General features: G+C 38.1%; 3 protein-coding genes across 3 annotated transcripts in view; 1 reads left to right on the top strand and 2 right to left on the bottom strand.

The window, feature by feature from the left end:
* LOC138057180 (TNF receptor-associated factor 4-like) overlaps nucleotides 1-7,147 on the top strand; it is a 19,371-nt gene extending 12,224 nt beyond the window's left edge. Inside the window, exons 4-7 of the mRNA XM_068903245.1 lie at nucleotides 184-288; nucleotides 2,337-2,414; nucleotides 2,711-2,794; nucleotides 4,041-7,147. Of these exons, the coding sequence (XP_068759346.1) occupies nucleotides 184-288; nucleotides 2,337-2,414; nucleotides 2,711-2,794; nucleotides 4,041-4,622 (849 nt within the window). The 3' untranslated portion in view covers nucleotides 4,623-7,147. The remainder of the gene's footprint in view (nucleotides 1-183; nucleotides 289-2,336; nucleotides 2,415-2,710; nucleotides 2,795-4,040) is intronic.
* A 3,808-nt stretch (nucleotides 7,148-10,955) lies between these two features.
* On the bottom strand, nucleotides 10,956-11,885 carry LOC138055943 (thrombospondin-type laminin G domain and EAR repeat-containing protein-like). Its single transcript, XM_068901803.1, has one exon. The coding sequence runs from the start codon at nucleotides 11,883-11,885 to the stop codon at nucleotides 10,956-10,958; it is 930 nt and encodes a 309-aa protein (XP_068757904.1).
* A 40-nt stretch (nucleotides 11,886-11,925) lies between these two features.
* Nucleotides 11,926-15,685, bottom strand: LOC138057452 (uncharacterized). Its single transcript, XM_068903473.1, has 4 exons — nucleotides 15,587-15,685; nucleotides 15,202-15,324; nucleotides 14,797-14,919; nucleotides 11,926-11,992 (listed from the first exon to the last, which is right to left on the bottom strand). The coding sequence occupies exons 1-4, from the start codon at nucleotides 15,680-15,682 to the stop codon at nucleotides 11,975-11,977; spliced, it is 360 nt and encodes a 119-aa protein (XP_068759574.1). The 5' UTR covers nucleotides 15,683-15,685; the 3' UTR covers nucleotides 11,926-11,974.
* Between the last annotated feature and the right edge of the window lie 641 nt (nucleotides 15,686-16,326).

Genomic DNA, 16,326 nt, shown 5'->3' with positions numbered 1-16,326 from the left:
GTTTGAAATATATGAAGAAAAGAGAGAAGTAATTTCTTGATCTTTGAAGCGCTTGAAACAACAAGACGTTTCTGAAATTCAGCAGTTGTGGCCAACGTTAATTTTTGTAATAGCCATTCAGTTTGAGCTTGGAATCTGTCTCCTGCACTAGCTAGGGTTGAGTGCAAAACATTTTCTTTGTAGGTGTACCCGGACAGAGCGTGTAAAAGAACAGTTCTCTCTTTAACGGTGAAGTGTTACAACAGTGGTAACCAGTGTAATTGGACGGCAGATCCCCTTAATCTACCTGTAAGTGTTAAACTACCATGCTGTTCAGACTCCTAATGATCATTGTAGTAGCACTCAGGAACAACATACCTCGACAGACATTGATTGTTTTGGCAAGTCAAGTCTTGCATGTATAAAGTATTATTATTATTATTATTATTATTACTATTATTATTATTATTATTATTATTATTTTATTTTTTTTATTTATTTATTTATTTTTTTTAAATTTGAGTTCAAGCCGGGTACTTTGATTTTAGACAATAATATTTTTTACCACAATGATTGCTTGTAATCCTGCAATCTGATTGGGTAATTTGCTGTTGTTGATAAGAGTCTACACAACGTTGCTCATGTCAATTTGTCACGCAATGTAATAGCCAATCAGGAACACCCATTTTGGGAAATAAATTAATCATATTGTGAGAAAGTTATAGACAATGCTTGCTCTTTCTTGGTGTCATGATTTAGGTCACGCTCTGAAATAAACACTTTTTTGGCATTGAATATTGTGATAAAAAACAAATGGAAAGTGGTTCAGCGTTGGGTCTGTACTCTTATCGACAACTATACTCGTCATAACATTGGTCAAAATTTGTTGTGGACTCACTCAGCTGAACCTCGTGAGTCCGCAACATTTTGACCAGTGTGATGATAAATATCGTTGTTGATAAGATTACAGGCAATGCTGAACCACTTTTGATTTGTTTAAGTGATTGGGCAGTAGAAACTGCATTGGTTATCTCTCACATAGGCCATGACGTCAATAAGATTGAATGTAGTGAGTGGTGCATTTCAATCCTTAATTGCAACAAAGAAAAGTGATTGGTTGTTTCTCTATCCTTGTTGATACATAATACTCACCTAATTCTCTCTTTTCTATAGTGGAGCTTCTTAACTAGCAACATTATTGGCATTGAATATTGTGATAAAAAACAAATGGAAAGTGGTTCAGCGTTGGGTCTGTACTCTTATCGACAACTATACTCGTCATAACATTGGTCAAAATTTGTTGTGGACTCACTCAGCTGCACCTCGTGAGTCCGCAACATTTTGACCAGTGTGATGATAAATATCGTTGTTGATAAGATTACAGGCAATGCTGAACCACTTTTGATTTGTTTAAGTGATTGGGCAGTAGAAACTGCATTGGTTATCTCTCACATAGGCCATGACGTCAATAAGATTGAATGTAGTGAGTGGTGCATTTCAATCCTTAATTGCAACAAAGAAAAGTGATTGGTTGTTTCTCTATCCTTGTTGATACATAATACTCACCTAATTCTCTCTTTTCTATAGTGGAGCTTCTTAACTAGCAACATTATTGTTTATCTTCAGTCTAGCAAAGGGACTTTGATTTGAAAGTTTTAACAAGCATGTTTCTCACAGCCCATTGGTAAAATATGTTTTAAAAGAAAAAAAAAAGGACTTCTTCAGTGGCCGTTTTTAGATTTCACAACATTTGCAAATTGCAAACATATTTAGCTGAATGGCAAATAATTGTAAATTTGCACCAAATGCAGAGAAGCATGCAGTATATATTTTTATTTTTGCTGTTTTGGTTTTGCCATGTATTTTTTTTAATTTCATCCTTAATATTACGATGTCGTGCCTCGTGTTGTTTCATCAGGTTATGTTGCACTTTCCTGTAGGAAATCACCTTTGGCTAAAACAAAGCAACAGTGCTATTTTGTAAAAAAGTGTTTTTAGAGTCCGTGGCGAAATGTCTTGCAGGATATATATAAATTATTTGAATTCATAAACTTATGACATGCAATGGATATTCATGGCCATTTTAGTCAAAATTGAAGCAACTGTTATTAATTTTTCAAACATTTACGCAGAGAGCAAACTTTAAATCAATGTAAAAAATGGGAAATGATTTGTTATCCTTAACCTTTGTTTCTTTTTCTTTCTTTCCTTTTCTTCTCTCAGTTTGTTTGTTTGTGCTTATGTTTTGTATTGTAGATAGTAACCAATTACATTAATTATAGTAATATTTAATAAAAATATAATAAAGTAAAAAATAAATAATAAACAAAGATCCAAAAAGTTATTAATTTTTCCAGAACCATCTTGAGAACTGTAGACGAGTTCCAATTAAGTGCATCAACAATTGCGGAAGAACAGATATTCCAAGAGATCAGGTAATCACCAAATTCTACGGTTTTGTTCTTTTTGGATTCGCCAACCATTACGTTGCCTGTAGCCCTCGCTGTGCTCTTGCTGTTCCTGGCTCAAGTAGTTTGAAACTATTGTTCAAAACCATTTTCCAGGAGACTATTCAATAATTATTGATTTTGATAACGCTCTCTGATTTATCTGTTAACTGGTGCTATAGACCCATGATACGACTAGAACGTAGTCTCTACCCTTTTTCTGGGGTTCTGATCTGGTCTTCATTTCCGGTTTGCGTCAGTTTCTTTAGCTTTTTATTTTGTAGATGTCAGCACATGTGGATGTTGATGGGGATTGCCCTTTAGCAATTGTACCATGTCAGTACACTGATATGGGGTGTAAATTTAAGGTGAGAAATTGGTTTCACCAAGTGTTGTCAATCTAGCCAATTTACGTGGAGAACTTTATCCGGTGAATAAGTAACTGTCCTTCAGTTTCAACCTCTGCAAAGATTTCAGCATTTGCCCTCGTATTGTGAATATGCACACATTAAGAACACTTAGTTAAAGCGGTGTGTAAGAAATCTTGGCCCACGTTTAACGTGGAGTACTGGATTACTTCACTCAGTGATTGGTTGAAAGTTCTCGCGCCACTTTTTCAACCAATCAGAAGTGAAACCAAAACCAATCGTGGCTCGCGCGTGCACATTTTCCCGCACTTTGTGTCGGCTACGAATAATTACTTCGAGTTTTGATTGGTTTACTGGATTGTCTCCGTCCTTTTTAATTGGCCAAAGTAATTACTTTGGTTTTGGTTGTAGGACACTCGATTTGAAACTCTCTCTATCCACCGGGTAAAGTTATCCGGCATTTGAACAACTGGGGCCTGAAAATGACCAGGGGGTCGTTTCTCAAAAGATGTCAAAAGACCCGAAAACTTTTCGAGCCTGCAAAGCCATTTGTGAAAACTGTCATCCGCTAGTTTTGGAACGCCGATCTTTTAAAGTTGTTTGCAAGACAACAAGAAGCAGAATAACTGTGAAGTTTGACGTCTTAAATTCTACCCATTCTTGAGATACAGAGGGAATTCTGACACCCGAAAAAGGCCCGAAAAGTTTCTGGACTTTCGAGAAATGGACCCCTGCTGCGGCCCCAGTTGTTCGAAGGGTGGATAGCGCTATCCACTGGATAACTCAATTGGTTTTGCTAGTGTTTAGAGCGGTTTTCAATTGAGTGTCGAAAGTAATTAGAGAATTACTTTGGTTTTGCATTACTTCACTCAGTGATTGGTTCAAAGTTCTCGCGCCACTTTTTCAACCAATCAGAAGTGAAAACAAAAACCAGTTTTGGCTCGCGCGTGCACATTTTCCCGCGCCTTGTGTCGGTTACGTGTAATTACTTCGATGTTTGATTGGTTTACTGGATTGTCTCCGTTCTTTTTGATTGGCCAAAGTAATTACTTTGGTTTTGGTTTAACGACAATCATTTGAAAACCGAGCTCTATCCGCTGGATAGCGATTTATCCGGTGGATAGCGTTATCCACCTTTTGAACAACCCTGATTTGTAAAAACGATTATTCAAACTTGGGCTAATAGTTGTTTTTCTCCTATTCATCGTATCTTCTTGTTTTAATTTTGCTAAATGGTTTTAATCAGGGAAGGAGAAACGAGATGGACAAACATGTCCAAGAGAATATGCAGATTCACTTGGATCTGGCCCATCTGAGAATAAGAGAACTTGAACAGAGGCAAGAATATGTTTGCACAAATGGCAAATTTTTGTGGAAAATCTCTAGCTATTTGCAACTGTTTCAACAGTCTGCCACCAAGAAGGAAAAAGAAAAATTCTGTAGCCCACCATTTTACACTGGACAGTATGGTTACAAGTTGCGGGCAGAAGCTTTCTTGAATGGTCTCGGGCAAGGAAAAGGAACTCATCTTTCACTATACGTGGTTATAATGAAAGGCGAATATGATGCCATTCTCCCGTGGCCATTTCAGCAACGAGTTGACTTTGTTCTTATTGATCAAGATGACGAAATTGGTGTGCGGCAGAATAAAATTTGGAGACTGTCATGCGATCGCGATAGTGATTACTTCAAGAGACCCAACAAAGTAAAGAGCCTTGGGTTTGGTTGCCCGAAGTTTGTGTCTTTAGATACACTTAGAACAAGACATTACATACGAGACAATACCATCTTCATTAGAATAGACGTAGACCCTGTAGATGCATCTTGAAATATAGAAAGTTGTTGACAGTTTTGAAACATAGTAGAACTAGATTCTGGTAAAACTACTGTTGTAGCAAGCAGGCACCAAACGAATAGGTTTTCACGTGACGTCATCGCCGCCATGTTGGTTGACGAAAACAGAAGATCTCTCGTTAGCTTCTTTTGTTTGTCCATCGGAAGTCGTACGTCTATTGCTATTGGTGTTCCTAGAGGTTGGTTGAAAACGTCCCATAGGTGGTTTTTAACCAATCTCTTGACGCTCAGATGACAATAGTGTAATGTACAAATGCTGGTGGACGAACAAAAGAAGCCAATGAGAGATCTTTTGTTTTTGTCCACCAACATAGTGTCGATGACGTCACGTGAAAACCATCTATGAACTTCATAATCGCTAAATAAGGACTTAAAGCTCCGGCTACACGTTGTAACATTGTTGGAAGACCACGTCCCAACATTGTTATAAGAACGCTTCTAACAATGTTGGATACGTATATAACATTGTTGGAAACACATCACTTAAGTCGCGCAACCTTATGATGGCGTATGTCTTGTTTGTGTTTTGGAGACTCTGATTGGTATTTGCAATACGACATTGTTGAAAGGGTGGCTACACGCTTTACACGCTTCAACATTTGTTGTATGTTGGACAAAATGTTCGATCGAAATCAAAACATTCTTCCCACAAAAAATGTTGAACAGACGTCATCAAACATGCATGCTACACGTTCTGACACAAGTCTGCTCCAGACGCCAAGATTCCCAATTAAAGAATATTAAATTGTTTCTGTACCCAGTGACAGAACGCCTCAGCAACGTCGACTGAAAAGGCACACCAAAGGATTTATTGGTAAAGAATTTTTAAAAAAAAAATCGTTCTCCACGTGCGCACCTGCACACGTGCGGCACGCTTTTCACATCGTCTCGTCTTGCGCAAAACAACAAGTTACTTGAAATTGCTAAATGTAACGATTTGGCGACGTCAACATTTTCTTAAACAGCGTTGCTACCAACATTGTAAAGTGCGACCAAGATGGACTGCCACGGAGGCGCAGATGTTTAATTTCAAAGTGACGTCAGTTTTCTTCGGCACTACCATCATCGTGCTAAAGCGCCCAAATAGTGAGCGTAAGTAAAGAGAACTTTGTTGCCCGTGTAGATTATGACCAGCAAATGTGAGTCTAGTTTCCGCGAAATTGAACGTTTCTGTTTAAATTAACGAGTGTAAAAGTCTTGGTTTGACCTCCTGAAATTTTACAATATCTCTGAAAGTTGTGCGAAACGACTGCTAAGTTCGTGTCGCGTCTACTTACTATGTTCATATCGCGTCAAGGTGCTTTTGCTAGTATGCGTATTGTTTTCTTTCTATGTGGTCATAGAAGGACAAAAGAAATACCAGGCTAAGGGACACATCAGAAAATCTCTCTCGCATTCTAGAATACCCAGCCACTATTATTGTCACTTGTCTCGTTCATAAAAGGACGCATCTTTGAGAAGACGAAAGTGACCGTGTATTGGTGGTTTGCAACCAATCTCTAGAGACACAGATAACAATGCTGCAATGTACAATTGCTGGTGGAAGAACAAAAGGAACTAATGACAGATCTTTTGTTTTCGTCCACCGACATTGCGGCGATGACGTCACTTGAAAACCAGGTTAATGTGTACGTATTACTAAAGCCTGGTTCACAATGTGACATAAGCATAAACATCAGCTGTGTAAACCGGGAATAACATAAGCATAAGAAAAAAGAATCGTTTCCAATTTCTTTTGCTTATGCTTATGCTTCTATGTCACATTAATAATTGTGTAAAGCGGTGCAACATTAACATAAGCACAAGGCCGTCCGCCATTTTGGAACGTGGCTCGTCTCATTCTCCTGTGAATTTTCTTTTTCTGGAGCTAACTGCGCTTGCTTATGTCACTTCTTTTATGCTTATGCAACAAGTGTGAACTTCGTTATGCTTATGCTTATGTAGCAGTGTGAACCAGGCTTAATTTATATGAGACATCAGTTTTCTGATTTCTGTCTGACTTAACAGAAAAGGCTGTCGATAACACTGAGGAATGAAAACCTTTTACTTTCTCTTGGAAGGTACGCCACACACAGTGAATTTGAAGAAGTTAGATTTTTTTTTTGGTACTGACGTCGATCTCTGTTCTGACCAAAAACAAGACAGGAAATAATCTGCCACACAGCCGTTTTTAGTGTCGTCACGCGACGCTCCTCCTCGCTAATGAGGAGTTAGTGGGGAGGAGCGTTGCGTGACGACACTAAAAACGGCCGTGTAGCAGACTAGAAAGGAAAGTAAAAAGTGTACAAAGCGGGTTTTACGTCAGTACCTGAAAAGCTGAATATTATACTAATTGGAAGTGTATATAATTATTTTATATTAAATTACTTAAACGGTATTAATAATCTCGGTTCGTGTTATGAATTATTGACAAATTTTAAGAATTGACCTGCTTCTGGGAATCTAAACTCATTGCAGGAAGCCCAGGCTCATTGTGAGAAAATAAAAGCGTATTGGAAATATGGAGAGATACTGATTGATATTGCCACAAATAGTAGAAACAAAGGAACCAAGGAAACCACTGAAATCGCGTGAAATCAGAGAAATAGCGAGACGATTCGGAGCTACCTTAAATTTTCGAAAATCTCGAAACACGAGAAAACGTTTCCAAAAGACTCGAAGCGCTTTTCAGTTAAAATTTCGGTAATTTCATCTGGCAAATGGGACAGCATTTTCCGGTTAGTCGCGTGCTGTAGTTGTTCCTGAATTCCGGAATCTTTTGGACCACTTCACGAGATATACCCAAATTCTCAAAATTTGTTTCCGGGATATTTCTGTACCATTCTGGTCGAATGGAAAGACCTCTCCAACTCAGTTCCTAGAGTAGTCTGGGACACCAACATCGCCTTGACGTCACGTAAGAATTATCCCCTAGAAAGTGTTACCTGGCAGGTACAAAACACAGGTCACAGGTCCAGGTCGCAAGTCATTATTTTGCCAAGACAACGTATCCTAAGCAACCATTAAAGCTAACCTTAGGCCTAATTAGTCCTAAACAAAAGTTTTTGGGGCAAATGTTAACATTTGTAAACGGTTAGGGTTGTTTCTGCATTGGTAAAACGATGACCTTTGACCTGTGTTCTGTACCTGCTCAGCTTTACCGCCGTAATTTTTATTTGCTCAAAGGGCGACATAATCCCTCACTAGAACCGGGCACTTTATGGTCTCTGCAGTGGAAAATTATGCAAGTCACTCTGACAGTCAAGTAAAACAAAACCCTCGAACGGAAGATGTACATACATAAAGAGGACTATGGAGGAAAAAAACTCTGCAGTTGTCGACGGAGGAAGTATTGCATGAAATCAAGGTTACTACACATTCACAGGTAAAAGAAAAACAACAACAAAAGATACTTTATAACTCGTTTTATTTACTTGTTTATTTCTCACTAGAAACAAAGAATGACTCATAGCAGTTAACAAAAACGCCATACCTAATTTTTAATAACACTTTTGTCGTGTTTTCGTAATAAGTATGTTTAAGGACGGTGCCTACTAATTCAAAGATACTTTTGCCCACGTTTATGATTATATAGGAAATGTAGATCTTAACAAGTGTTATAGAAATCCAAAAAGAAAATTGGGGGTAACCACGCATTTTTCAAAGATAATTCATGAAATAACTTCTCAAACTGAAGCTTAATTATCTCCATAAAATGCATGGTTACCCCCCAATTTTCCTTTTGGATACCAAGAGTACTTACTAAGATTTACTTTCTCCGGATAGTTTTAAATCGCGCAAAAACATACCTGTATTAGTGAGCATCACCGATAGGAAACCCGAGTATCTCAAGATGCGCGGAATGTATGCACAATAACAATGGTAGGCACCGTCCTTAAAATGGTCAGTATACAATTTTCAATATCATACAATATTATTAATAAGTGGTGCACAACTGAGGATCCTATGCAACAACAGGTTTCAAAATTAACAGACGCACTTCACCTTCTTGGTACGTTATTGACTTACCTAATTTTCCTCGCACACTGCACCCCCCTCCGCCCTTATCAATTTTTGTTAGCAGAACAAAAAATTACTGGAAACTTGAACAATTAACCTTGAAAAGGGGAGAGGGAGGGGGGAAGTGGGAAAGGTTTGAAGTTCTAGATCCAGTGGGTATTGAAAGCTAGAAAAGGTGTTTTTTTTAACGGGTTTTGCAACCTGTTGTCGTTCCCCATACATAATTATTATTGACTATTTTGCAATGTTACTGCTTTTACGCGTGCTATCTTATAATTACGACGAGCAATTGGTACATATCTACATGTTAGTTTGGAAACGCCTATTTTTCCATTTTTGTGTTTCTCGACTAGCAGTCAGTACATATCTATATGTTAGTTTTGAAACGCATACTTTTCTATTTTTGTTTTTCTCACGAATTTTCTAGTGATTACAAATAGTATTTTAAAGGGTAAATGTGCTTCAATATTACAATTTCCTCAGGAATTTGCGGTTTCATGCTTATCGATAGCTTCTAAATGTTCCGTGAGGGAGTTTAGAAAACTGTAGAGTGCACGTTTTTAGACAACTCCTTAGTTTTATTCACTTAAGGCATTATTATAAAATTGCGCACTCTTAAGGTATATTCAGCTATTATTGTTCGGCGATCGTAGAATCTACTAGTTGCTATAATCTATCAATGGATATCCTATCAAGCTATCTTTTGGCGTGAGTCGTCGACCGAATTAGAACCTATCACCATTACTACCACCGCTACTACTGTTCTGCTACTTTCACTACTGATCGCTACCAATCTTCTTGTACTACTACTGCTGTACATCGTAAAATTATCGTCGATTCTACAAATTGTCGTTACTTTGTAACTCAAGGTAACTGAGATTTTGAACTTTGATTAAATTTGGTGTACATATCTCCTAGCAGTGGAGTTCGATTTGTCTATTACCTCACACCAAGTGAGCTACCCCTGTAATTGTTGAAGATCACCGGAGTATTTCGCAAACTCTAGTATCTTAGCAATTACACACTCTATCGAAACGTGTTCTTAGCCATGAGCTTATGCCGGAGGCCTCGTTTATGACTGGCTGATGTGTCTGAATTGAAATCTTGAAGTCGCAGGTGGAAGTCCCGCCTAGAATATTAGCTGGGGTACTCCCTTGTTTTGTTTTCGTTATATTGCGGTTCTGGGGAACAAAAAGAAGGATTTGTATGAGTTTCGTGATGCCTTTTGTCTAAAACTGAATTTTAATATATCGAAATTGGGCTATTGGGTTTGAAAGAAATGGCTAAGAACTATCAAACTAACATTCTGTCAAAAGATAAAACATGTGTGCTGTATTTTTCTGTGTCAAGCATCTAACACATTCTTTTGACATAACTCAGAACGCCATTGCGTTCATTTTGATCAATTGCAAATGCATTTTGTATACAGTTCCTCTTTTGGAAGAGAAAAGAGAAGATATGGAAAAGTTTCGAAATGGAACTGATCCTTCTTCTCAAATTGTGTTATTCTAGTAGTCGTGATCTCTTTGCTCTTTTACGCACATTTATATAAACAACACAACCGGACATACCCAAGGACATAACCTTGGATTTTACTCGTTAACATCATTAATCGTAATATTAAAACCTATCATGAGAGCTGATACGTAGTGTGTGATACTTCATGCTTGTTTAAATTACTCCACCCGATGACGGGTTCAATTAAAGTGAACCATGCATGTGAACGGTGATTATTTGTTTAATTATAGTGTTGGAGGAATTAAGCAAAAACGTCAAAGCGATTGTTCATAAATAGAAATCAAGCTTAAGAATATTTCAATCTCAGGCATTGCGATAGGTCAAAATAACCAAAAAAACCCGATAAAATTATCATTATCGCAAGTAAAAAGATCTCCACTTAAAAAAAGCCTTGACTTTCTTCACACACAAACGAGCCGAAGTTAATATTTCAGGGGGGAGCAACCAAACCTAACCTGAACGCAGACTGACCACTTGAAAGAACTTATAAGTTGGTTATGATACCATTTCTCAGAAAAAAATTGTTCAACGAAGAAAAAACTACAAAGGTAACAACTTAAAATAAGCCAATTTACCTGATCTAGATTAAGAAATCCTTCAAATGAAATTATTTGTGTGAGTCCGCGTTTGTAATTAAAGGCCAAGTGTTGAGGCCACAAAAAGCAGCTTCAAATTATCAGTTGATTTTCATGACTGACGAACCTGTAATTTAGTTCATATGAAGTTTAGTCGTCCTATTTGATAAATCTTTGACAAGTTCCACTCCAAAGCCCTTTTACATTTAGTTATCTTAGAACCACTTTAAATCTGACTTATACACGATGCCGTTGTGCCAGAAGTTCGCTACTGCTAGGTAAGTGTGACCTTTATGTTCGAATGACGTCACACTTCTTGGAAAATACTTGTTCTTAATGTCTTGATACATTGCCATAAACTTAGATTCCGAGTGCACATACAAAACCAACTCACTCCATGACATACCGGTCGCGCACAGGAACGTTTGACCACACATCGTAAACGTATGCACGCTACAAGAGTCACATGGTTTTAAAAAAGTTTGACTCACATTAACAAACTTTTCACCGTCCCACTTGTAAATCACAATTCCAGAAGACTCTGTCGCAAATGCAAGGAATACAGTATTGTTGATTGTGAAGGAGTTGAGATCCAAGGCTACGTGGCCAAATTTCTGAGGGAATTTCGGGTCGATAAATTTCTTCCCCGACCATTTCATCACGTCTGAAGAATGGGAAGAATCCGGACCGTGCCAGTTTGCAAAAACAATAAATGTTTCGTTGTGTATTGTTAACACTGTACTTGCACACGCTCCACGTGTTCTTATTTCCTGAAACTCCTCAAACTTATTGTCCTCCCACTTGTAGATGAATGAGTTTATACGGAAAGAACTTCCATCGAAAGAATTCGTGACTGCAAGGAACAGTTCCGAATGTATTTTAAAGAAGTTAAAACTGGTTGCTCCGATTGTTGAAATGTTCTGCCAAAGCTCGAAACTGTGTCCATTCCACTGGAAAACAGAAGAATTCAGATTGTAAATACGTTCATGCCAATGATTGGCGATAGCAATGTAATGTTTATCAGCGATCATAAAGTATTCGATGTCGTATGCTTCAATGGTGTCTATGGTCTGGTGATGGGTAAAAATTCCAGCTGTTTCGTTCAGTTTGTAGATGAAAGAATCATAATACGTAGCGAAGGCCATAAACAAACTTCCATCAACAGTGAACACTTCAACATCCCGGGCTGCATGTGTCTGATGTATTGGCAGGTCTTGATATTTTGTGAAGTAATTCATTTTGCCGGTACAATCTTCAATTGATAAGTAAAAGAAATGTCTCATTATTTTAAACCTCCGCACAATATTAAATAAACAGGATGATATTCCCCATCTTCAATTTGCGCGAAGAAACTTTTTTGTTTTCAAAAAAAAAAAGGTTACTTTTCACTATAGGTACGATTTCAGGAAGATACTAGGCCTTATTTTATCGTGTTACTTGTTAATCTGTTAATGGCATCAGTGCAGGTCTTGATAATTTGTTTAAGTGAATCAATTTGCTGGTTCAACCTTGATGAATAAAAGAATGTGGCTGTATCGCTGGGGCATTATCCATACAATATTAAATAGCCAGGATAACATGAAAACGTTTTTTCCCACAAGTTAAGTTTGCTCTTAGAAATAAACTATTTTTAAAAGTTTTTATTTTTAGCTTTAGCACGATTTCGAAAGTGTTTCATTCGTTTCGGGAAGAACCCCAGATGTGATGTTTTTCGTTTCATTTACTGACCAGTAAATGGCGTCAGTGTCACGTACGATGAACATTGTTAGCTTGCTTTAAAATGTATGAGTTTTTCGCCTTAAAGCAGTCCTGACCTAAAAGATTAGGATTTGCCGTTGACATATATTTTGCGTTAAAGTGCTGCCATGGCCAAAAAATCAATTCTTTTTTTTCCTTTGGATTTCAAAATTATGTTAACTTACCACTAATTGACTCAAGTTTAAGCCTTGATTTCAAAAAGACATGTTTATTTTAACTGGAATTTTCTTACTTAATGGTCCCCCATTACTAACTTTAGAATCTCGAGAGAGCTGGATCGAAAAGAATATGACGGATTCCGGATTTCAGAACTATGTTAGCTAAACACTAACCAACCAAAGTTTTAAGCCTTGATTTGAAAAAAGACCCCTGTTTTTTTAAAACTATAATTTTCCTTTTTAATGGTCAGCTATTACTGACTTAAGTTCTTGAGAGAGCTGGATCGAGGAGAAAATTACGTCATAGGCTGACTACTTTAAGAATGCAATGCGTGCGTACGCCGCGAAATTAATATGCAGCACGGGAGTTTTGGGCTTTCAGACTTTTGAACTCGTGTTTTGCGTACACAAGAAGCTGCATTTACACGTTAAAATTTTAAAGTTGTGAGTAAATGACGTCACTTTTCCCTAGATTCAACCGTCTGAGGTCCAATCAGTCAGAATTTTGAACGTGAGTAATGAGGGACCTTGAAATCCAAAACTTTCACTCAAAGTAAAGAGCCTTTGGATAAAAATTCAAAGCTCAAAATTTTGCCAGTCAGGTGTTAAGCAAACGCACTTTTAAAATGTGAAAAAAAAAAGGAAGTAATTTTTTGAACATAGTAGCACTTTAACTCCTTGTGATTTCGCTCCAAACAGGCCGCACAAGTTGCATTAAGTTTCCCGAATTGCCATTTTCCTAATGGTTGATTCCTAGTGATTCCTGAGTAGTTAAAGTCTTTTTACGGTGGGCGCTAACAGCTAGTTTTGCACTTTATATCGAAATTACGATTTTGTTAGTTTGCCCCCACAAAGGACTTCAGCTACCAGGGACTCAGTGGGAACTTACCATTAGCAAACTGCGCCGTTGGCAGTTGATTGTCCAGCGGCCGAGCTCATGAGAGGCATGGGTCTATTTAACAAATAGATTCCATGTTGCCGTGCGTCTGTTCAGTATTAGCGAGCTTACGCAACAGGACGTCTGGAAGACTCAGGACGGCAGAATGACGAAAAAATGTCGCGTAAGATTGGGAATGCACAATCTCGCGCGACAGTTTTTCGCCATTCTGCCGTCCTGAGTCTTCCAGCCGTCCTGTTGCGTAAGCTCGCTATTAATAGATCACAGACGACATCAAAATCTGGTAAGAACAAAAAAGTGCAGCCGAGTGTGTCACTGATGTTCTTTCCACATTTTGACGCCATCTATGATCTATCACTAAACATACGCACGGCAAAAAATATAATTTTTACCACAATTGCTTGTAATCTCGCAATCTGATTGGCTAATTGGCCGTTGTCGGTAAGAGTCTGGACAACCCTGCCGCGTCATGCTCTTGTCAATTTGTCATGCAAAGTAATAGCCAATCAGGAACCCTCATTTTGGGAAATAAACAAATCATATTGCGAGAAAGTTATAGACAACGCTTGCTCTTTCTTTGTATCATGAGTTTGGTCTCCCTCTGAAAGAAACACTTTCTTTGGCATTGAATATTGTGGTAAAAAAACAAATCGAAAGCGGTTCGGCGTTGGCTGCACCTCGTGAGTCCACAACATTTTGACCACCGTGATGACGAATATCGTTATCGATAACAGTACAGAAAACACTGAACCCCTTTCGATTTGTGAAATATTTGTTTTATAAAATAAAGAATTAAAGTTTTGATGATGACGTCAGCTTTGCGTTTGTCCTCTAATAGATCATAAGGTGAGAAACCAATGCGTGCATTATTGAGCTTATTATATAAACCTTGATTGACCTCAGAAACTGGTTTGCATTCCTTTTTTGAAGAACATTTATTCTTGCATTAAAAAGCAGCTTGCTACCTCATCTCATGGATACACCCATACCTCACACTAGCTTGTGGGAGGGGTTAACAAAGCTTAAATCAGACACGGCGACAAGAGTGGTCTACGACAAGCCCGTGTTGTATCGGTCTCTGGAAAACTTGTCACAGTACACGATGCCTTATTTTGAATCCTTTGAATTGTCTTACTACAGTCCACCCCTTTTGTTTCTGATAAAAAATAATGGCTCAGCTCTAAACGAACTATTGATATTTCCAATACGGATAAAAGCAAGGACCACTAAATGTTATTGTACCTGAACATGACCGTCCATCTCCAGTAAAGCCTGGCTTGCACGTGCAGTTGAAGTTTCCAGCCGTATTTGCACAAGTTGCATTTTCATTGCAATCATGAATCCCGGTGCTGCATTCATCGGCATCTGAATACCAAGAAAGGATACAGGTACTCAATTAACGACTTTTAAAGCCTTTTGATAAAAATCATCCAACAGTTGATCTTCGTTCACCATCATCACTGAACAAGCATGACTGTTTGAACAAGGCCTTGACTTACGAATGTGGCCAACTACAAAAAAAATATTCTCATATTTTATATGAGAGTTTATGCTTCTGACGAATAGTATGCTAAAAAATTCGCAGCTCAAAATGAACCAGAGTTATTTCCTGGCAATACGAATAAACGTAACACTTAGCTATTGTACCTGTGCATGACCGTCCATCTCCAGTAAAGCCTGGCTTGCATGTGCAGTTGAAGTTTCCAGCCGTATTTGTACAAGTTGCATTTTCACTGCAATCATGGATCCCGATGCTGCATTCATCGACATCTAAATAGCAAGAAAGGATACTGGTACTCAGTTAACAATTTCAAACTCTCATAAAAATTATCCATTAAACACTTTGACTTTCGTTCTTGACTATCATTGACTATGATGACCGTTTGAACGGGGAATGAATGACCACGACCAAAAAAAGACCATCCAGTTTCATGTAAAAATTGACAAGAACAAAGGCTCAGCTCAAAATGAACTAGTGATATCAGTTCCAATGCGAATAACTTGAAAGTAAGCGACACTACCACTATTGTACCTGAACATGACCGTCCATCTCCAGTAAAGCCTGGATTGCATGTGCAGTTGAAGTTTCCAACCGTATTTGTACAAGTTGCATTTTCATTGCAATCATGGCTCCCGGTGTTGCATTCATCGACATCTTAATGAGAAAAGAATACAGGTACTCAAAGTTTTAAAGTTTGATAAAAATCATCGAGCAATTCACTTTGATCTTTGTTCACTATCATCAACTATGATGACTGTTTGAAAGGCGCCTCAATGACTTTGAATTTGAATGTGGCTATAACAGCGAAAGAAATACCATCCTATTTTATATAGGACTGATACTTCTGACCAACCTTTGGCCAAAAAAGCGAAGGTCGAAATGAACTCATGCTATTGAATTTCCAATACGGCTAAAAGCGAGGAACACAACTGCTTTTGCACTTGAACATGAAAGTCCATTTTTAAAATCACTTCTGCTTTCGCAGAACCTTCTCTTTCCTTCTTCAACTTAATAGCTGCCACACTTAAACGTATAAGTACGTCGTTCCTAGGAAAGCAGCAAAAAAGATGATGACATTAGCCTGTCCTTACCGTTTTCGCAGTTTTCTCCTGTAAATCCCGGTGGACACTCGCATACATACTTCTTGTCAGTGTATCCCAGAAGACACTTTCCATTGTTGAGGCATGGATTGTAACAGCAAGGATTCTCATGAGGTAAGATAATCATAATATATCGAATTCAGTTCAGAGCTCGAAGTTCCTTGGCTCAAA

The sequence above is a fragment of the Montipora capricornis genome, chromosome 7, assembly GCF_036669925.1.
Source record: "Montipora capricornis isolate CH-2021 chromosome 7, ASM3666992v2, whole genome shotgun sequence".
Taxonomy (NCBI): Eukaryota; Metazoa; Cnidaria; class Anthozoa; order Scleractinia; family Acroporidae; genus Montipora; species Montipora capricornis.
This window is presented reverse-complemented; position numbering and strand designations above follow the sequence as displayed.